The sequence below is a fragment of the Lutra lutra genome, chromosome 2 (genome assembly GCF_902655055.1).
Source record: "Lutra lutra chromosome 2, mLutLut1.2, whole genome shotgun sequence".
NCBI lineage: Eukaryota > Metazoa > Chordata > Mammalia > Carnivora > Mustelidae > Lutra > Lutra lutra.
The window spans coordinates 55,718,982-55,741,869 of record NC_062279.1 but is presented as its reverse complement, the minus strand read 5'-3'; the positions used below and the strand labels follow the sequence as shown (position 1 = coordinate 55,741,869).

General features: G+C 51.1%; 1 protein-coding gene across 1 annotated transcript in view; it reads right to left on the bottom strand.

The window, feature by feature from the left end:
- Positions 1-22,888, bottom strand: part of XKR6 (XK related 6) — a 296,537-nt gene that overhangs the window by 21,240 nt on the left and 252,409 nt on the right. Inside the window, exon 2 of the mRNA XM_047717459.1 lies at positions 4,816-5,012. Within this exon, the coding sequence (XP_047573415.1) occupies positions 4,816-5,012 (197 nt within the window). The remainder of the gene's footprint in view (positions 1-4,815; positions 5,013-22,888) is intronic.

Genomic DNA, 22,888 nt, shown 5'->3' with positions numbered 1-22,888 from the left:
TTCATTTGGAATTGTCCAAAAAATGCAGAAGTAAGGAAAAGTGATAGAGCTGCTAATTCTTGATCCAATGCCCCAAATCTGTTCCCCCACCTGTTCCTTCTATCTCAACACACCCAGTTAGAAACCACCACCTCACCCTTCTAATACTGTGGACACCAGCTCTACCAAGTCCTATTGGTTCACTTTCCAGAATGGCCCCCAAATTTGTGCACTTAGCATCATTTCCCAAATGCTCTCTCCCCCATAATTTCATCCCTGGATCTCTTGGCTCAGCATCTGCTCTCTTCCCTAAACAGCAGAAAAGGGGGATTATCTTTAAATGCAGGTCTGATCCTAGAGCTTTCCTATGTAACTTTCCACTGCACTTGGCATCAAATCAAGCTCCTTGCAGAACCCCATGGCCCCTGCCTGATCAGGCCCCTGACTTCTTCCCCATCCTCCCCCTGATATCACTTCCTTCCCCCACCTCCACCACCAACAACAACCTTAGCTATGCTGGGTCTTTTCACGTTCTGGAACAAGCCAGGCTTTTCCTACCTCAGGACATTTGCATATGCTGTTTCCACTGCCTGGGAAGCTGTTCCTTCCCTTCCCATAGTTGGTTGCTTTTCTTCATTTATACTCAGCCTAAATGTCAACTCTTTGGAGAGTCTTTCTCCGACACTCCTGCCCAAGGGAGGCTCTCCCCACCCCACCCCACCCCTGCACATTATCTGAGGTCTCAGCACCAGGTTTGTTGGCTTCAAAGCACTTAACACATGCCATGGGTCTCATTGATTTTGTCCTTTCTGCTCAGAGAAACGGGAGACCTATGAGGGCAGGGACTACATCTGTTGTGTTCCTTGTTGCCCCTTCACACATGGTATGGCACCCAAATGAATGCATTTTTGTTGAATGGCAGATGGCATCAAGTACCCAGCACATGCCAAACAAGCTGCCATAGGAGTGTATGTGTAGCTCATTAGACCTTCACAACAACCCCCAAAAGTACTTACAATTCACACTTTACAGATCCAGAAGCCAGTTAGGAAATGAACTTGTCTTACGCCATAAAGTCAGTAAGTGGTAGAGGGGGGAGTGACACTCGGTCTCACTTTTCCTGCCATGCCAACTGCTCTCCAAACCCCCTCACTGCCTATAATATGGCCAAGCTTTCAGCAGACACCACCAGCCTCACCACTGGCATAAATGGCATGTCAGCATAATAAGCTCCTTTCATATCTTTATTTTTACCTTTGTTCAAACTTTCAAAACATCAGATTAAAGAAGACCCCACTGAGGTGCTCACATGACCCTGGAATAATATTTGTATGGTTGTGGATTATTATTGTATTTTTCACTTGTGTGTGGTCTTTTGGGGAAATTGGATACAATCTGTCTTGCAGGCTGCACACCGCACTGTTAAGCCAGCCAACATGAGGACCACAAGGTGGGGATGGGAAAGGTTGGGAGAGGTTGGCACGGGGCAAGATCAATGGAAAACTCGCCTACTAAAGTGATCATGGCAGTGATCTCCTAACCACCTACTAGAATTAACAGTGTAGATGGACAGGTGTGATCAAAGCCCACCAAAGCAAAGCCAGTTAGCCATGGATCCCACCAGCACAGCTTGTAGTCCAATTCAGAAAGTGCATCTACAGTTAAAATCTCCACCACCAACAACAAAATAGCCAGATGTGGACCATGACATTGGTCATTGGTCATGCCATCAAAGGTTCATAATGGTAGGTACTGATATTATCCCTATTTCAGAGAAAGGAAAACAGAGGGACAGAATGGCTCAGTAACTTCCAAAAGGTCAGAGCTGTCAAATAGGATGGGTGTCACCTCCATCTTTCTACACTGCCTTGAGGCAAGCATTCCCATGGCTGGAAGACTCCAGGTTACCATGTCCCTTCTAAATTTGCAGACTTTATTTCTCCCTCTCCAATTTCTAATATTTAAACTGATTTTCTTTATTTTTATTTTTTTAAAGATTTTATTATTTATTTGACAGAGACACAGTGAGAGAGGGAACACTAGCAGGGGGAGTAGGAGAGGGAGAAGCAGGCTTCCCCCTGAGCAGGGAGCCCAATGTGGGGCTTGATCCCAGGACTCTGGGATCGTGACCGTAGCCCAAGGCAGACACTTAACAGACTGAGCCACTCAGGTGCCCCTAAACTGATTTTCTTTAATATGTCTACATTTTATACAGCCTTTTATGGGAAAAGAGAAGGAAGGCATCTGTTTCTAAACAAAATGGTCCAGTGATGAGCAGTTAAGTAAGAGGGCAATGCCATACCCAATGCAGTCTGTGCTCAGTGCTGGTGAGTTTCCTTCTTTCCCATCAACCCAGCTACTGCTGCAGACCCTAGTGTGGTCTTGAGAAATCACAGTCCAATGCAAAGATTGCCACTGACCTTTGTTTAGCCCAGCAGTTCCCAAATACACTTAACCATGGGAGCCTATCTTGAGAAACACCCATTCCACCTGCCAAACGAATGTGGGGAAATGCTTACCTGACCTTTGAGGGATCTGCTGGCTCTAAAAGACGGGTGTGTGGGGGATAGAGCCAGGGGAGCTTCCCCAGGGAGGAAGCCCCACAGCAGCATGACTTGCAGAACAAGGACGTGTGTGTCAGCCCTTGTGACACTGGTTTTGCTCCAGAATCTATCACTGAGTGATTCCCTTGGTCCTGAAACAAATGGTGTTCTCTGAATGCTGCACACTTTCCTCCAAGGTCTGGAGAAACAGGACTCCCAGGGCCTCAGCGTGGGCAGTCACACCAGTTCACTGCCCAAGCAGATGGCCTGGCTCTGGACTCTGAAGACAGGGTCCCCACGTTCCCTAGTCTTCCTGATGTCAGTGGCAGTATGTGTGTGCATGTGGATGGGAGTCTACCCAAAAAGAAGGGACAGACCAGATGGACTGTCAGCCCTGCCGCCCTCAGTGTGACTTCTTGCTTAGTGTCCAGATACCCCGTGGAGCTAGCTAGCTATTTAGCTCTTTCCAGCCCTTCTCCGGGACAGGTCCCTGGTGCTGCAGACTTGGGTTGGGCCCTGGCTCCAGCCAGGAGCCACTGGCTGGGCAAGACCTCCTCCAAGAGTGGGTGCTGCTCCTCAGAGTTCCCCACTTCCCCCCGACTTCTTGTTTCTGTGAGAGCTAGGGAGGACTGCCGCCAGTGTTCTGAGGGACAGAGGGAGCTGGCCTGAGGCTTCTTTCTCTTGGGGACATTTCCAGCTAGGACTGTCCTGGACTGGGGTGGGCAGGAGGCTTCATCTGGGAGGCAAGTTCCCAGAGTGTGGGGGACTCTATTGGCAGTACAGTTGGATTCAGGACTAGGTTCCTGAGCTCTGAATGTCAGGATCAAGTTCACTGCAGATTGCAAAGGGCCAGCCAATCTGGAAAAGTTAAGGAGGCAAAGCTGTTCCATGAAGGTCAGAGCTTGGCTGTCCTCGGCAGACCACGTGGGGTAAGGCAGCAGAGGGCATCCACTGGATGGATGGAGAGTGCTCTGCAGATGTTCATGAACATGGTGGCACTGAGGGTCCATTGGCGCACCTAGAGGAGCTGTGGGGTCCAGAGCTGAGAACCCATAGGGTCAGAGGTGGGGCCAGAGAGAGGTGGGGCATGGAGAACAGCTGTCTTCTTACCCTAGGTCATACAAGCTCATGCCCTCTGGAGTCAGGAACCTCTGGACCGAGTCTTCTCAGCAGCATCTCTGCTTGAATATTCATAGTGACAGCAAACTCACTACCTCTTGAGACATTCTTTCCATCATGGATGGCTCCTGCTGTTTGAAATGTCTGCCACATGTTGAATCAATAACTCTCCCTGTAGCTCCCTCCATCTTTTTGGGATGACCATCTTTCCCCTGACATCCCTTCAAATGTTGGGTTTCATGCATCCCAAGTCTTCCTCAGATTAAATGTTCCAAGTGTCCCCCACATGATGCAACCTTCAGCCCCTCCTCTCCTAGACCTTCCCCCCTGCTGAGCCCCAGTTCCCCTTGAAATATGCTCGGAGACACAACCATGGCACTTGTAGTCTGACCATCGATGGTGTGAGACTCTGCCTTGACCACATAATCTAAACTCAAAAGGGCTTCTCAGGTGGTGCCTAGAGGATTCCACTGCTGTAGAGGTCAGTGCTGTCTGACTGGGCTCTGGGGGATTCTGGGGCTCCTTGGAGACCGTCTGGGGCCACAGGGGGCATGAAGAGGGTGGGGTCAGTGGGTGGGGTGTGCTTGGCTCTGGTCCTGCCACTCCTACCTAACTAGAACAAAACTATTTGAGCATGTTTTAAAATGGGGCTGCTACATAAACTTGGGTTTGAAGCGAGAGCACCACAGCTTAAAAATGTCCCAAACTGCTGGCATTGCCTAACGTGATTTAATCTTCTGTCACATGCCATCCCTAGTCCATCTCCCCCCGCCCATGGATGTGCAAACACCTCAGCTCAGGCCAGCACCAAAGAAAAGGGGCCATTACCCCCAGACTGGGAGACCCAGGGCACTCCATCCTTCTGCTCCCATGGACATTTGAGCCCCTGGCTCTGCTCTGTTCGTAGGAACATAGTGGTCATGAGCAGGTGCAGCGGGCTTGCACACAGGTGTGGGGAATCCCTGTACCACTCACATGCTCTCAGTGTGGGCTGGGTGAGCATCACATGATAGGGACTCAGGGATCGGGACAGGCAATGCTCACGTGGTGTGCAGGTACTGAGTGTGCAGGAGGCAGGCACCAGGTGGCCCCCCGCTGGAGGGCAGGGCCCTGTCCCAGCCAACAATAAGGTCATTTCCCCAGCCTCTTGGTTGGGGGTGTGGGGGACACTCACAGGGCAGCGTCTCAGCGCTGTTCTTCTGGATCATTATGCAGAGCTGTAGCACCAGTTGGGGGGCGCTCTCCAGGAAGGTCTCAAGGAGGCGCAACATGTTGACGTCTGCATATTCATACATCATAGCCCAGTAGAAGCGTCGCTGGTGTTCCTTCTGCCGCTGGCTCTGAATTCCCAGGTACATGGTGCGGATATACCTGCCGAGAGAACAAGACAGAGCACAGAGGGCGTGGGTAGGGGCAGGGAATGCGGGAGGGTCACCCCATCCCCCAAAACCAAGACTGCCTGTGCCCCTATCCCCTCCTTCGCTCTGACGTCTTCCAGATGCTTGGACCAGGGTTTTTTTTCCCAGCCCCCAGACAGGGTGCTAAGTCTTTGGGGTGGAGGAGTTGGGGGTGGAGGGGATGGGCACGCCAGGGAAGGGGTGTCTTAGACAAGTCCTCCCCTTCCTGGCCTCGGTTTACTGATCTAAACAAAATGAGCAGTGGAAGAGTGGGACCAGATGATCTCCCAGGGCCTGCCAGGGATGCATCACAGGTGAGCTCTGAGGACATGTGATCGTTCTCACATTCAGGACCCCAGTGGGAATGTTCCATCAGGATTTCCCCTCTGCCATGTAGCCCTGCCCCTCTCTGGGGGAGAAGGAAAGGGAAGGGGCATTTGTGAATCTCCTAATAAGTATCGCAGGTTATTGGCCATGTGGGGCCAAGGTCCTGGGTGACAGGCAGGTGTCCCTCCCGTGTAGGACAGACAGGGAACCGCTGCACCATCCCAGCATGGGCTCCACAACTGGATGGTGGAACAATAAGGAGCTGGCCCATGACTGCTGGACAGCAAGTTCAAGCTTTCCACTAGGGGGACACAGAACCAGCAACAGAGCCTCTGTCCGAGGGTGGCGTAGGACACAGTCATTCTGGTGTACTGACCCTGCTCTGTCAGAGAGGAACAAGCAGCAAAGAAAGTGGGATTAGGTGGAGGGCACGGGCTCAGGATTCAAATGCTGGCTCTGTTATTTGCCAATTGTAGGAACCTGGATGAATTACTCCAACTGTGTGTCCCTGCTACCCTTCTTCAACATGGAGAAGAGAGTCAGCATCACGGGCTCGGAGGCGAGATCAGAGAGATAACAGCCATGGTGGACACGCCTCCCGGGTGCCCGTGGCTCACTTACACCTGAATTTTTCAGAAGCTGTCTCTAAGCCACAGTGAAGGGGAGGATGAAAGGTACCATCTAAGATAGCCAGTGGTCTCTGAGGCTGAGCCCGGGCCAGAAAGGTTAGTAGGGCCAGGAAGAAAGTGAGGTTCAGGATCTAGTTAGGATCAGGAACATGAATCACATCCCAAGGGCCACAGCCAACAGGACAGAACCACATGTGTGACCTTGACTGTCCCCTGGTAATGTATAATGTGCCCTCTAAAACACTAAGCCTGAATTAGCAAGGTTGAGAGAGCAGGGTTGATATACTGTGTGGTCCCTGTGGTCCTCAGGCACAGCCAGCAGCCTAGCTGGGCTGCTAGGCGCTCTCTCCTCTCTGTTGCCATCACCACCCCCAGCTTCATCTCCACTAGCACCCCTCTTGCCTCAATCACAGCAAGAGCCTCCTAATTGGCCTCTCAGTGTCCACTCTTGCCCCAGAACACAGCAGTTTTTTGAAAATCGTAAATGCAATCATGTCAGCCCTTTCTTCTTCCAACCCTCCCACGGCCTCCCATAATGCTTAGAATAAGATCCGAACTGCTCTCATGGCTCATGGAACCCTGTCTGCCTCTCCAACCCCATCTCCCACTCTCTCCCCGCTCCTTTCTTGTGTCTTCTCGGTCTCTTGAAGAGCCCATAAGCTTGTCTACTGTTCACACCATCTCCCCAGTGCCAATGGAATGTAGAAGGAAGACTCCTGTCTTTGCAGGCTGAGGGGTCCTGGGGGGACAGCACTGTCACAACACTGTGAAGGCATCCCACACCCATTTCTGCAGGAAGTTCAGGAACAGCATCATCAAGCCAGTCACAGAGAGGGGCTCAGTATCTCCCCCCTCTGGCAGTAATGGGAGGAGCAGGGAGTCACTTAAGACCTTATATTGATGTTACAGATCACGCTTTAGAAGCAAAGATTCAAAAAGCATGCATTTGTAAAAATAGCTTAAAACAGTAAGGAGATATCGGGAGGGAGACAAACCGTAAGAGACTCTTAGTCTCACAAAACAAACTGAGGGCTGCTGGGGGGGTGGGGTGGGAGGGATAGGGTGGCTGGGTGATGAGCATTGGGGAGGGTATGTGCTATGGTGAATGCTGTGAAGTATGTAAGCCTAATGATTCACAGACCTGTACCCCTGGGGCTAATAACACATTATATGTTAATAAAAATAATTAATTTAAAAAAAACCCAAAACAGTAAAGAGATGTTCCTCTCCAATTTCAAATGGCAGGCCTCTCTCCAGAGTGCTAATCATGTACCAGACCCACCGATGAACAAATGCTCCAGGGGACTCTGGGCCCGTGCAGTGGGACACAGAGCAGCCCTACTGAACCACTGGTGTGACTTATGACAAACACCTTGGCAACGAGGAGCACGATCCCAAACCAGATGAGTAATACTGTGTCTATCTCTCTGGATCCCTAAGAGCCTTTGTGCTACAATATCTCTGAAGACACCCACCCAGCTTCCCTGGGATAGACACCGTATTTCCCTCCTGACATTTGCCCTGCGATGAGCAGAGCAACAAACCTGCTGGAAACTAAAGCAGGCAAAGCTGGGGATGAGGGCCAAGGGCAGGGCAGCTCCATGGGGGGGCTGGTGTGGGGGCAGCAGGTGCATCTGGTTAGCCTGCTGCTGGAGTCCTGCAAGGTCTAGGGGGGGCACATCTGGTCATTGCCATTTAACTCACTGGTAAACTGAGGCTCTGGAGTGAAACAGAGCACTGAATTGTGGTTCTGTTTCAGGTTCTGTGACTTATGGGCTGTGTGTGTCCCACGAGTCATCTTCTGCAAATCAAGGGACCGAGGGAGGCTGGGAAAAGGGCAGGGATGTTGTCAGAAAGCTACAAGGTCACTGAGAGAAAGAGAGACAGAGAGTGAGACAGAAAGACACAGAGATACAGAGACAGAGTGAGACAGAGAGATCCAGAGACAAGGAGACAGACTGAGACAGAGAGACAGAGATACAAAGAGACAGATACAGAGACAAAGAGACAGAGAGAGATGAGACAGAGAATGAGACAGAGAAACAGAGAAAAAGATACAGAGACAGGCAGGGAGAAACACATACACAAAGAGAAGAGACACAGAAAGAGAGACAGAGAGAGAGATGTGGGAGGGAACAGAAAGAGAGAGAAAGGAGAGGAAAGCAGTGTCACAATTTGGGGTCTGAGGGAGAGGATCAACTGGATGAAATCATGGCAAAGATAAATTTGGGGAGGGGAGGGCTTGCTGTAAGGAGATGGGGTCACAGGTAGTCTGGGAGGGGTATGGGGGAGCATCCAGGGTGGAGAGAAGGATCAATTTGGCCAGATCTGATGGTGGCCTGGGAAGGCAGAGCAGTGGAGGACAAAGGTGCGCTGGCTGAGGTTGAAGCTTTGGGTCCAGAAGCTCCGCACACACCCTGAACAGCCACGTGCCCAGTGGAGCCTTGGTGCCTTGGGTCTCACAGGTCAGATGCGGGCTCCATGACCCACAACTGAACTCTATTCACATGAGGCAGCTGCAACACACAATACTATGGGCCACAGACTCCCACAGGGACCAGATCACAAATTTATACTCCTTCAGGGGTGCACTCAGACCACAGACTCTGCTTCTCCCAGCCTTACAAGGTGGCCCACGGTGGAGGAATGCTTTGTGGCAGAGCCAAACCTAATTGTCCAGGGCCCAAGCCAAGGTAACATCAGTATTCAGATTCACCTAAGTCTGCACTGCCAGGGCAAAGGGAACACTTAATCTGCCCTCTCCACCCCATTTTCCCCAAGTTGCCAGCCCCTGTGCCTGTCATGGCCATGGAAATGGAAGGCAATGAGCCCAGAACACACTGACTCAACTATAACGTCTGTCAGAGAAACCAACCTTGAATTTCTTCTGTGAGCGGATATCGCAAGATATGGGAAGAAACGAGGGTAGGAGTGAGCAAAGCCAGAGCCTCTACCACCATGCCGATGAGCAAATAGATGCTGGCAGTCCAGAGTGCACCAGGATTAAGTCTAAAACCAAATTTGGAAATCATGCCTCCTGAGACCCCAGCTCAACCAGCCTCCTACCCTGTAGTGGGAGCGACATCACAGAATCCAGTTCAGGATTTCGCAATGAAGTGCCTTCTACCTAATTCCACACTCTCTGGCTCCTGCACTCTCCTCCTCTATCCCTGAGTCTTGAGCTCCCAGGAGGCCACTGAGGGTGCATGTAAAATCCTGAGTGAGTCTAGGTGACCTTTGAGGCAGCCCAGCCAGCTCTGTCCGCCTTAGCTCCTGTGCAAAGCGTGGCCACAAGGTGGCGCCAGAACCTAAGCGAAGCGGGAAAGCCGCTCTGCGAGGTGATCTCATCCCCAGCAGGCAGCCTTCTAAGGCCTGCACCCTTCCATCAGCGACACTGGGGTGCAGGTGGCAGGCGAGGCCCAGGGCAGGGCCAGATGTGCTGAGTCCCCACAAGATAGGCTGCTGCTCCTCCAAAACCCTCATCTTTCCCCCTTCCCTGGCAGGTTCCGAAAGCTCACCATCCCCTGGACATTAGTTTAGGAGATAAGATGTTCAGCTCTCTTCCTGGATTTGCATCCACATCTTATGACACCTGTCACGACATCACCATTGGATGGTGAGATGCATAGGTCTAAAAGCAGGGAGGCTCATGTCATCGTAGAGCGAGGGCTCAGGAAGGCCGGCCTGGTCTGTAGTCTGTAGGGCCACATGGCCGTGGACCAGTCCCTCCCCAGTCTGGGCCTTCTTGATTCACCATCACAGAGGGCAGACTGGAGGACCCGAAGCTGCCAGCGTTTTTACAACTTCGTCCTTCCTCAAGTAAGTGGCTTTGTTGAGTCTGAAATCTGGCCCGGCCTCTTCACCAATAATACTAGCTGATGTCGGTATGGCATCCATGTGCCAAGCACTGTTCTGAGAATTTCGTACTTGGGAATCCATTCAATCCTCATAGTAGCCTCTTCAATATTACCCCCATTTTCCAGATGGCGAACGAATCTGTGCTTAACGAATATTCCTCAGTTCTGGGCCCGTTTTTCCGCTGGCTGTGTTACCTTAGGGGACATCTCCTAACCTCTTGGAGTCTTGGAGCCTCAGTTTCTATATCTTTGAACTGCCTGGCCCAGAGTGGGACCCCAGGAGATGCTGAACAAATGAATGTATGCAATCATGCCCTCTCTGAGGGCCACAGGTGCTCAAATGCCTGTGAGACTATCTGGGAGAACAGAAGGCTCAGAAAAAAGCTGTTGCTTCCTCCTGAGGTACTCTCCTCTCATCTTGCCTTCAGCCTACTCTGCCTACTCCCTTCCCCAGGTCTGTCTCTTCCTCTTACTTTGTAAACCATGGAATTGTTTAAAGCTCCTCATATCTGCCTCCAGAAGAAACTTCTAGTTCTCTAAACACATTCTCACCCTTATACCAGCCCCTTGAAGGAAGATACTTTATCTTCTTCCTCCCATTGGCTCATCTGAGGCTCAGAGAGGTAGAGTGATTCCCCGAAAGGCACACAGCCAATCCTAGTTCAGGCAAAGCAAAGAAGGTCTTACCCAAACTATGTTGCCCCGTTGGGAGTTAGCTGTAGTTCCGCCTAAAACTGGCCAGGATGGGAAATAAATGATTTCTAAAAGAGGTAGGAGGCTGAACAGATTTGCTATCTGGGCCTGCAGTCACTTGCGGCTTCTTGTGACACTCTCAGAAACAGTACTTTGAAGCCTCTGATTATGAAGAACAACCTTCTCTCAAAGCCCCAACTGGTTTTGTGGGGCCTGAAATTTAAAGAATCTTCTTTCAGAAAAATAAAGTCTACCAAACACTTAAAGTAGAAATAGCAACAATTCTGTACTTTTTTCCCCAAAAAGGAGAGAGAAAAGAACACTTTCCCATTCATTTTAGGAGGTTAGCATTCCTGATATCAAAGCCAGAAAAACACTCTATAAGAAAATAAAACTACAGTCAATATCCCTCTTAAAAACAGATGCAAAAGTCCTCAACAAAATATTAGCCAATCAATTTCAGTATCATACAGAAAGAATGATACACCGTAGCCCGCTGATAACTGGGAATGAATGTAAGGCTGATTCTATGCGCAAAAATCAGTCAGTGTGGTCAATGACACTAATAAAGCAAAACACACATTACAGTAATTGATGCAGAAAGAAGGCATTCGACAAAACTCGACATTGATTCATGATTTAAAAGAAAGAAGAAGAAATTCTCAACAAACTCGAAATAAAACTTCCTTAACCTGACAGATGAAGGACACCCACCAAACCCACAGTTAATATCATATTCAAAGATAAAAAGTTGAAATCTTTCCTCTTAAGATCAGAAACAGGCAGTGATGTCTGCTCTTACCACTCCTGCTTGGTATCACACTAGAAGTCCTAGTCAGTACAATAAGTCAAGAAAAAGACAAAGTATATATAGATTGCAAAGAAGGAAGTCAAATTGTCCCTATTTGAAAATGCTTCTCATTATCTAGATGGGAAATCCCAAGGAATATGCAAAAAAGCTCACAGAATTAATTAGTAAGTTTAGCAAAGTCTCATGATACAAGGTCAGTATATAAAAATTAAATATATTTCTGTAGACTACTAATGAAAAATTGGAAATGGAAATTTTAATAATATATACCACTTAAATTAGCTCCAAAAATTGAAATGCCTAGAAATAAATCTAGTAAGATGTACAAGGTTTGTATGCTGAAGCTATGAAACACTAATAAAAAAATCAAAGAAAATCTAAATGTACATGAGTTGAGAAACTCAATATAGTGATGATACATAAAGACAATTCTCTACAAATTAATATATAGGTTTAACAAGGTTTCAGTAAAGGTACTATCAGGAATTTTTGCAGATATAAACAAGCAGATTCTAAAATTTATATGGGATGGCAAAGGAACTAGAACAGCCAACAGAATTTGCAGAGGGGGGGGAAGCAAAGATAAATTTAAAGAACTCACACTACCTGATTTTAGAACTTACTATGAAGCTACAGTAATTAAGACAGTGTGGTGTTGGCAAGGAGAAGTAAACAGATCAATGGAGCAGATGAGTCCAGAAACAAATCTACCCGTATACGGGCAACTGATTTTTGATCCAAGGTGCACAGGTAATTCAATGGAGAGAAGATAGTCTTTTCAACAAATGATTTGGGCACAATTAATCCTTCCCACGCAAACCGCTAACTTAAAATGTATCAGAGATTCAAAGCTGAAACTATAAAACTTTCAGGAGAAAATCATGATCTCGCATTTCGAAGAGCTCTTAGAAATAGGACAGCAAAAACATGATCCGTAAAAGGAAAAAAATCGAATTGGATTTCATCAAAATTAAAAACTTGCACTCTGTGAATGACATTAAGAGAATGAAAACACAAGCTGTGGAACGGAGGAAAATATTTGCAAATCACATATCCCACGAAGACAACGAAGAACTTGTACCCAGAATAGGTACAGAACACTCAAAATTGCCTACGCACTAGAAGGAGGGCAGAGGAGTCCAAGCAAAGGAGGAGCAACAGGCCTCCCTGCCTTCCTCCCCTGGACCTGGCCCCGAGCACCGCTGAGGACCAGACTCTGCTGATGGCCCCCCAGGTGGGAGAAGGAATGGCTGAAGGGCAATGATACGTTCCCAGGGGCTGCCCTGAACCTGGTAAGGGGATCAGTGTGTAGGGGCTGCAGGGATATACGTCAGAGTCATCCCCACTGTCCTACCCAGAGGCTGGGCACAAGCTGCTGAGGGGGCTGCTGGGGTGAGGCCAGGGACCTGACTGTGGACTCAGGTATCCGTCTTAGCACTCTCCAGCTTCTTCAGGGATCCAATTCTTGAGCTCTTCTGTTCCACCCAGGGAGTGCTGCTCACTTCAGAGGGTGATGCCTCAGGCCCCCGTCTGGCCTTGGTCCCTAAAGTTTCCCTTAGGAAGGGAAGGCAGAACCCAAGACTAGGGTGACATACTGAAGCAGGAGGTACAGACAGGTCTTGCTGGCACATGGGCAGGACTCTGACAGCAAGTTCCAAACAACCCTAGGCCTGCCTTCCTCCTCTGCACACACATCTCCTGGCTCAGGGCCAGCTGGTGTCACTGTGATAAGGCTGCTCCTCCAGAGCCCACATGGTTGTCAGGGAAGGACCGTGGCCCCAGGAAGCCACTAGGAATCTGTTGGGTGCAGGCCAGGGGGAGCCTACCCCCGCCCCTGCATTTCACTTGCAGCCCACAGGTGCAGAGCCAGCCCCGGTGGGAAGGGGAGGCCAGCTAGGGGCAGGGGTGGAGAGTGGTGGGGGACCTCTTCCTTCTTGCCTCAGGGGCATCTGCAGATGCAGTCTGATGGCAGAGCTGAAACAAATCACACAACAGAGCTCCTGTCTTCCCCGTGGGGCTCCTGGCATCCCACCTCGAGGACCACCTCTTGGTTCACAGCAGAAGCACTTACCCAGGACACACAGGACTTGACACAGAGACCACCACAGGAGGTGACACCCACATCCCTCTTGGCCATAAGCTGATGAACCTATCACCGGTCAGCAAATCACCTCCCTTCCTAGCTGGCAGGGGCCCCAGGCTCCATCCAAGCAACTGGAGGGGCAATCTCTTCCCTTCAGCCAGCGCAGAGATACAATTGGTTCCTCACAGTGGGCTGTCCTCTTGGGCCCTGGACCATCGTGCAATCGGCTCAGGACAAATGGGATGCCAAGGCTGAGGTCATGCGAGGACACAGCCCTGTGTCCGGCTGCCAAGCTGCCAGGAGGTCCACAGGGCTGGGCCACCAGACCAGGCTCCTCACACACCAGAGGGGGGGTGGTAGAGGTTCAGTTGCTCCTGGCAGGGAGCAGACCTCAGTGGGAAAGAGCCCAAGGAGGGGGCTGTTCCTCTTTGCCTTCATGATACGGGAAGACCCCCTCCCCGAGGACTTGTCCTCCTTCTACCCTATCCTGTGGTTGCTTCTCTGCCTACAGCCTTGCCCCACCAGCTGGACAGCATCCTGCCTTCCTGGCCCTTCTCACCTCACTCCTCCCCCTCAACACCCTCCCCACACCTTTGTCCCCCCAAACACAGCCTCAGCCCTTCACTCCAAATGGCTGTTCATTGCTCCGAAAGTCCCAAACTGCAGGATGTCTCAGGGTCCATACTCGGAGGCAAGAGTAGAGGACAGTTTAACAACAGCACAACAGCTCAGAGTAGTAAACTTAACAGCCACACAGCACCCCCAGGCCTGAGGCTTGACCTGCACCATCTCATCTAACCACGTCACACCCCAACACAAGGAGGCAGGCGCCATTATCTGCCTTCAGAGACAAGGAGGCTGAGTCAGGAACTTGCTGGTGCCACCCGGCCAGTGTTTGCTGACCCCGCACATGCCCCCCAGAGCCCTGGGAATCTTTCTTTTAGCCATGACTGCGGGGCTGCTGTGTATGTGCGTGTGGTAGTTAAAACCTGTCACTCCCGTGGGACCCGAAGCCCGGGAGAGTAGGCACTGAGCCTAGCTTTGCACACCTTGTACCCCCAGCCCCTGGCACAGCCCCTAGTGTGCAGGATGGGCTGGCAGGACATCTGCTGACTGAATGAGGTAGCAGGACCGGGCCTGAATCTCCACCTCCAGGGCTCAGAGCCCCCCCATCTGGGTGGCCACACTATCTGGTGGCTCCTGAGATCCCCGAGGTGAGGATGTTGGAGAGGCTGGCGGTCTGAGGGTGCTCCAGCAGGAACTTGGCTCACCAAGGAGAACCCCAAATCCCAGGGGTAGGTCTGGGCCAAGGCCATAGGAGCACTCAGGCCCCCAACAGCCTGTCCAGGGCTGCCTCTGCCCCCGGCAACCAGGCCTACAGGGCACCCATGGCAGTGGCGACACACGGACTCCTTTGTAGCCAAGAAGTATTCCAGCTCTTTCAAGAAAGGCTCGGAAAGCTGACCTCAAACTCAAGGCACACTTCTTCTCTGAAATTAACAGTAATATAGTCATTCACCTGGATAGCTCTTCGCTATTTGAAACAAAAAGTCTTTATATTTTTGTTGCATTTAAGTACAAGTAGCCATGCCTCCAGGACCACCATGATGTACCTCGACCCTTACCTGGGTGGGTGTGGCCCACACACTCTCTCTCACACACAGGTATGCAACTGCATTCAGACACACTCCACCCCCAAGAACCCACTGCACACCAACACCACACACGGACACACATGCACACTATACTCAGTGTCCTCACACTTAGCACAGAGACATGGTAACTACACATGACATTCACAGGCCCACACAGCCACACCGCACTGAGGCAGGGTGTCCCACACAGCACAGAGATACACATGGTCAAAGTGTCATGGACATGTGCGTATTATACACCTCTACGCTCTGGCTGTACAGACACCCGTAGGGCACACACTGCATCTCTGAGTCTCTGTGACTCTGGAGCACAGGGGGGTGGTCTCCCACCAGTGCTTCCCCCTATCACCACAGTACCACCTGCTCCCAGCCATTCCCTGTCATTAGGGCCTCCTTGGGGAGGACGGGCAGACACGGAGGACAGAAGGGGCTGCTGCGCCACTGTGAGTCTGGGTTCTTGTCTGGCCCATCATTCTCGGGGTGGAAACACTGCCTCTTGTGCACCCTTCCCATTTCTGATCACATCCCAGGGCTGGAAGGATCCAGGACCGGTGGCCATGCAGTGGCTGTAGAAGAGAGTGGCCCGAAGGAAGGGCAGGGGAAGGAGACTCCACAGGGCTCGTGTGGACACCTCACCAGCCTGGGGCTTGTCGCCTGCTGTGAATTGCTGAGCTGGGTCACCAGGGCCACTCAGGAAGGTGTCAGCTAGGGGGCTCCAAGGCTGCTGGGACATAGAAGCTGTGCTCCTACCTGCATGCCTTTGACTCAGCGCCCGGTAGGAGGCCTGTGGCTGTTCCCTCTGGGCCTGGAGCGAGAGCAAACAGCAGGAATGAGCAAAAGTCCTTCCAGTCCTTCCAGATCATTCACAGACCTTGGGGGGTGAGGGGGTCAGCACCTGAGTCATCACAGACAGGGCCAGGGGACAGCTTACAAGCCTCTGCCAGGTTATTATTATCACCATTCCCATTTTACAGAGGAGGATTTCCAACCTGACCTAGATTTGGTCACCTGGGTGGCTCCCCCTTTGGCTCCACATCCAAGGATTCAGTCTCCTACCACCCCCACCTCTTTACTACCCCCTGACCACATCTAATGGCTCTCCATCCCCAGCCCCTCCTGGTGTGTGCCTGTCTCTATGTCCTTGTTGATGCTGTCAGAGAGCCAACAGCTGTGGCTCCCTGCTCCTTCTCATGGAGTTCACAGCCCACAGGTAAGAGCAGGAGCCCATGGAGTCCACAGTCCATGTGCCTTACACCATGTCAGGGTCAAATGATTTTCCTCCCCATCCTCCCCTTATAGGGAGTCTCTAATACAGCAATAGCTCCCATTTATTGGGTTTCCCTGGAAGCCAGGCACAATGTTAGCACTCTATACATATTAAGTCATTTGACACAAAAACTTGAAGACTGTCTACAGTGAAGAAATGGAAGCAAGAGAAAGCCCAGGGACCTAGAGACTGGGATTCACACCAGGCAGCCGGGGTCCAAACAGGCTGCTTCTAACCCTGTACACTATATTCTCCTGTTCGTTAGCTTTCTCTCATTCACCCTCCCTCCCCATCTCATTTATTCCTTTCAACAACCCCATGTTGGATAACCTATGAGCCCCATTTTACAGATCAGGAAACAGACTCAGAGGGATTAAACAGTTTTTCCAAATTAGAAAGCCAAATTTAAGCCTTCATTTGGCTCTGTTGGCTGCCTGTTTTCCCCTCCTCAAGGCCTCTTTCCAGCCCCTACCACAGCTCTGCCTACAGCCCACACTGGAGCAAAGTCACTTATGGAGAGAGATGTCTCCCAGCTAGATTTTAACCCTGTACCCTCAGTGGCCCAAACCCACCACGGCAACATCAATCAGGGGTGCTAAAGTCAATACAGCCTCTGCGCAAATGGAAGACTGGTCTCATTTGGCCAAGAGACGCCTGCAACCCCAACTTCGAATACACGAAATGCACACTCCCCAACACAGATGGCCAGAATGGGGTCAGGAGCTCAATGAAAAAGCAGGAAAGACTCGGACTGTACACAAGAGAAAACTTACCAACCAGACTGGCAGGATAATGCTATAATGAGACAGGCTTTCTGCCCCTCTCTGGACAATTCAGGAAGACAAAAGCAAATCAGTTGGGGCTGTGAGATGTCAGATACCCCCAGCTCCCAGAGGATAGCGGCTGCACCTGCCGGAGGCCCTCTCGGCCCTAGCATTTTATCACAGGTACAGAACCATGCACCCAACACCCACATGAGCACATACACATGTATCCATGCACAAGTCCACCTGTGGGCTCCCTCAAAACCACTCAAAATGCCAGGTCCAGTGGCTCGAGGGGACCAGGAGCCTGGCACAGGGGAATATATGTGCCCACACAGACCCAGCTATGGACCATGGGCTCCCTCTGAGTATGGGTACAGACTCTAGAACCTTCCACTTCCTAGCTGGCCCTGGAAGCCCCTACTTCCCCCCACCCCTGCCACACACATACACATCCAACACACACACACACACACACACACACACACACACACACACACACTCCAGCTGAAATGCCTTCAGTGTGGAGGAAAGGTGGAGGGGCTAGCTGCCAGCTCACCCCTGAGAGCAGCACATCAAATCAGAGCTATTTTTAGCCCTTCTCTCCAGTGTCTCTGACATCAGCTGAGCAATGGTGGCAGACTCAGGGCATACATCTGGGAAAGCAGGCATGAAATGGCATTTCTTTGCAAGGGCCCAGGAGAAATAGCAGGGGAAAGCAGCATAAAGCTTTAGGGAAGGGAGGAGGCTTCAGTGGGAGTCATCCACTGGTCTTCTGGATGGGTCTTGGTGGAAGGGTGGCCTAAGCTCCCTCTAACATCCCCAGGCTCAGAAGAGCATGGTGTGGGAAGAAACTGCCCCAGTCTTCCCTGCCTCATTCTCCACCAGGGCTACTCCTCTGAGACTTGGCAAAAAACTTGATTAAAAATCTCGAAACACTTTGAAAACCTACATATTGGAGAAACGCTTCTTGTTCCCCACTATAAGTACCCAGCAGGCCAGAGACCAAGAGGCCAAGTTTGGGGGTTTTGGTTTATCTTTGCATATCAAATGCATGGTACATCGCTGGGCACTTGGTAGGCATTTAGTGTTTGTTCCATGGAAGAATCAAGCAATCAGACAGCCTGTTGATAAAATTCTTGAGCTCTAGGAAGTTCATACATTTATATTCTAAGTGCCCAGGGCAGGTATAAGGAAAGCCTCCCTATCTCCAGGTTCAGGGTTGCCCTGAGTCTCCACTGGGACGTCCCGGACCTGGAGTTCGCATGGTTCAGAGGGACTTCTTCCCACCCTCCTCCCCTCCTTCCTCTTGTCCTCAAGCCTCACTCTGGCCCAGCCAGGCCCCCAGTCCTGAATGAATATGTGACTGCCTTTGATGCTTCGCTCTGGCCACCATGTGCTCTTCCAGTCAGGTGAGCAAGCCTGTCCGGTCATTAGTGCTACCTTGTGCTTTGCTTGGAAGTGGAACCACGGCCATGTCCACAATGGGAGACGCCACTTTGCTGTTCCCCAAATTAGAATGAAGGCTCCTGAGAACAGGGCCCTCACAGTACTGCTCTGCCCACATGCCAGTCAAAGGGTATTGCCAGGGCCCAAGGCAGCCCATGTGCACGCAGGCTGCCCCAGTAGAATGAGGGCAACCAACTCTGCCTAAATGAGGGAAATCTTTCACAGCTGTAGAAGTGCCTCACTACTTTGAGAGGGGCCCACGGATCTAAAGGCAAGTCACCTGCACTCCGCCAGGGGCTTTGGATCATGTGATAAACATAGAAACATGGCCCCTAGCCCCCACCGGAGCAGTGGCCCCAGGGAGCCCTGGGCACTCAAGGCGGGAGGATGTGCCTGCGCCTTTGCCATGAGCCTCAGGTGCAGAGTGTGGCTAAAACACCCCAGCATTCCCCTCGATGCCCCACAATGGATCTGTGGCGAATGGATGGGAACCCTTCGAGGATCCCCCATACTTCCTCTTGGGGATCATGAACCCCAGTGGTTCGCCTCCCATGGTATCCTTTCACGGGGCCTAGCTTTTGCCTTTCAAACTCTCACGAATAGCAATCCAGACCCCTTCCAACTGTATTCAAGCATTCAACAGACATCGTTGAGTTGGGCTGCACACCAGGTGCCACGCTAGGTACAGGGGACCCAGCCTTGTCCCTGCCATTTTTCCTTTGCATGGAGCCTCCCCATCCTATGGCTCTGTGGGTCCCAATAGAAGATGCAGTCACTGTCCTGCTGGTGTGTGAGTTTAGTACTTGAGCTCTGAGAATCACCCTCTACCTGTGAACACTGCCGTTGGTGAGTGAGGAGCCGACTGAGGACAGCTCATGTGATGACTCACTCACTGATGGACTTGACCCTAGCATCAAGGTTCTCCTGCCATGTCCTGATGCTGCCCCTGTCCTGGCTAAGTGGCCTTGGGAACATTCTCACCTCCTGTGTTTCCTTCTCAGTGAAATGAGTGGATAAGACCAGATGAGCTCACGGGCCCTGGCACTATCTTGACCCTGCAGACCTTGTAGGGACAGGTCTGCTAGTCAGAGATCTTTCCAGATTAGCAGTCACCCTGCAGGACTTGGGCTATCTCTTCCTAGAGGGTCCCCAACTCCCCACCCCAGGGCTGTTGTCCTGCATGGGAGAGGCTCAGTGTCTCCCAGGAGTGCAGCCTCTGATCCTTCAAGTCCTCTTCTGTATCCAGGCCTGTCTCCAGGCTAGGAAGCCAGACAATGTCCTGTGCGCTGTTTCCTGGGGCCGCCCAGGGAAGTAAGCTAAAAATAGAAATAGACGGTGGCATTTAGTGGAGGTTGCACTGTGCCAGCTAGAGAGGCCAGAGCACACTGCCAGGTAATGCCAGGCTAAGGCCCACTCACCGACATCCTGGGCAGCCTGGCCTTCCCGGGAGGTCCCACAAAGTCAGGCATAAGAGAAGGCGGCAAAGGCCAGGGTACTCCCCTGCACCCAGACCAGAATTCTGCTGAGCGAGCCTCACACTCAGGCTGCTTGCTCCCTGACAAGTGTTCCCATTTTCAGCTGGGACACCCGGGAATGCAGGAAGAGCTCTGGCTCAGAGTCAGGAAGCCTGGGCCCCAGGGTTGCCTCTGCAGTTGACTGGCTTTAGGGCCTAGGACTCCTTGCCACCTCTGCCCAACCCCAGACCTCCATCAGTAAAGTAAGGAGATGAAAGCTAATCTCCCAGTTTCTCCCAAATGTCCAGTCCTTAAGGGCAGCCATGCAGACTCTCTATACTGTTCTAAGACCTCCAGGAAGAAGGGCCCCTCTTGATGACCTAGCTCAGCCCTGCCTTCCCCCTTTCTTGGCAGTTGTGCCATAGAAGAGGTCATAAGAGGTAGCGCAACATCTCAGCCATATAGGCTGGGCTGAGAGCTGGCTTTGACCATGATGGACCATGATGCTCACCAGCTCCAGCCCGGCTGGACGTGGGCGTGGAGGCAGTGACTAGCCTTGTCCTTAGATCACCTGCAGGCTGGAGATGCCTCACCTCCTGGGGCTCCGAAGGCCAGGAGGCAGCATGAGGCCCTTCTATGAGCCTATCAGAGCTGAGAGCACCTACCCTAAGCCAGCAATCCTCCACAGGGCAGAAGGTGGCTGCACCAGGAATCATGGGTGCAGGCCTTTTCTATTATTCCCACTGACCAGCCCAGAAATGGGCGGAAGAACACCAACATCATGAGAAGCAATTGCTTCATCCATAAAATGGGGATAAGGGTCTCTTGAAGATTTTCCTTTAACTTCCAGCAGGTGCAAGTGAAGAAAATAATATGTCCATACAACAGTCTTACTCTAAGAACACATACCAAGAACAGAAAGCCTCGTCTCCTCCCTCAGACAGAGAATGCTTAATAATTCATTCATTCATACCTCAGCACATTCTGAACAGAATTTGAGATGGCAACAGCATATGATACAGTTGGCCAGCACCACAGACCCTTCACTCACTGGCCATACTATCCCTCTCCCAAGATCGTCTGTGAGTAATTGTTGAACATTTTCTATGAGGCAGGCAATTTGCTATAAGCTTCTCATGTGCCATCTTAATTAACCCTCATGGCTGTCCCACCTGGTAGGTATTATTCCTGTGCCTTTCCACACAGGAGCAACCTGAGATGATCCGTGACTTGCCCAAGGTCACAGTGCAAGCATGGGGGAGCTCAGACTCACTCTCAGTACTGACTATGAGCCCCAGAACCTCAGTAGTGTGCTCTAAGGTCCCTCTGTGTAGGTGTTTGCAAAACCACCAAGTGCTACTCAATTGGGGTCATTCATCCATCAGTTGCCCCAGGAGAAGCTATCCTGGGCCAGTCCCTGGTCCCACATGGGCATCCCACCCCCATCCCCACCCCGCCCTTGGAACTCATGTTCCAGGTGCAGGCAGACCAAGAACAGAGGAACAAATAAGTAGCATCATCCCCCAGGGTGGTAAGTGCTGCAGGAGAAATAAAGGTCTGGACAATCTTTACTGCCCTCATATCTTTCCATGCCATCAGTAGGCATTTGGGACCAGAACCTGATCTTTCTGGGCACGCCTGGGGACATGTGGCCTAGCCTGGGGGCTAGCAGGCCGTCCTGTTTCCTTTATTCAAGCAATCTCTCTGGGAAGGGGTGCAGCCAGCAGAGTGGTGCTGTCAAGCATCTCCTGGGCAGAGGACCTCAATAGGGACAGCTGTTAGGGAGCCCAGGGCCCTTCCATGGTCATCCCCAGCTTGAGCCAGCAGGAAATGGGCCCACACATGGCTGGCGGCCTCCATGGAAGAGAGATGCCATGTCCTCCTTACATGTTTGAGATGGACATGGGGAGCCTGAGCCTGGGGAGGGGCCCAAAACAAGGAGTCAGCATCTGGTCCCTATGACTGGATGATACTGGGCCAAAGGTATGACAGGTAGACCAAGAGTCAGGTACCAATCCCTGGACCTCCTTCAGTGGGCCAGGAGAGCACGGGATCAGCTTCAGTATAATTCTGAGCTGGACTGGGTGGCCGGGAGGAAAAGCCAGCTACATAGATGTTTCTTCCTTTCCCTAGCCATAGCACAGGGTCTGCCACATGGCCTCCCATAGCTTCCCTACACCCTTCCTCAGCCTTTCCAGAGCCCCATCTCATGTCTAAGTTCTACCTGCCTCTGAGCCAGCCCATTACTGTTCTCTAATGGCAGAACATTTTCATCACCTCCCAAAGAAACCCTGAACCCACTATCAGTCATTCTCTACTCTCTTTCACCACAGCCCCTGGCAAGCACTAATCTATTTTCTATCTCTGTGGGTTGCCTTCATGGAAATGGTATCATGCAATACATGGTCTTTTGTGTCTGGCTTTTTGCACTTAGCAAAGTACTTTCAAGGTTCTTCTGTGTTGTGGTACATATCCATACTTCTTTCCTTTCTATTGCCAAATAATATTCCATTGGATGGTTATACTACCTTTTGTTTCTCTATTCATCAGTTGATGAACATTTGGGTGGTTTCCTCCTTTGGATACCATGAACAATGCTGCTGTGAACATTCATGTGTAAGTTTTTGTGCGGATGTATGGTTTCAATGTTCTTAGCCATATACCTGGTAAAGGAATCTTCAGGTCATATTGTAACCCTAGTGTAACTTTTGGGGGGCACTTCTAGACTGTTTTCCCGGAGTGGTTATACCATTTTGTATTTCCAGCAACAATGTGTGAAGATTCTAATTTCTCTACATCCTTGCCAACACTTGCCATCATCTGTCTTTTTATTTTAGTCATCCTTGTTGGTGTCAAGTGAC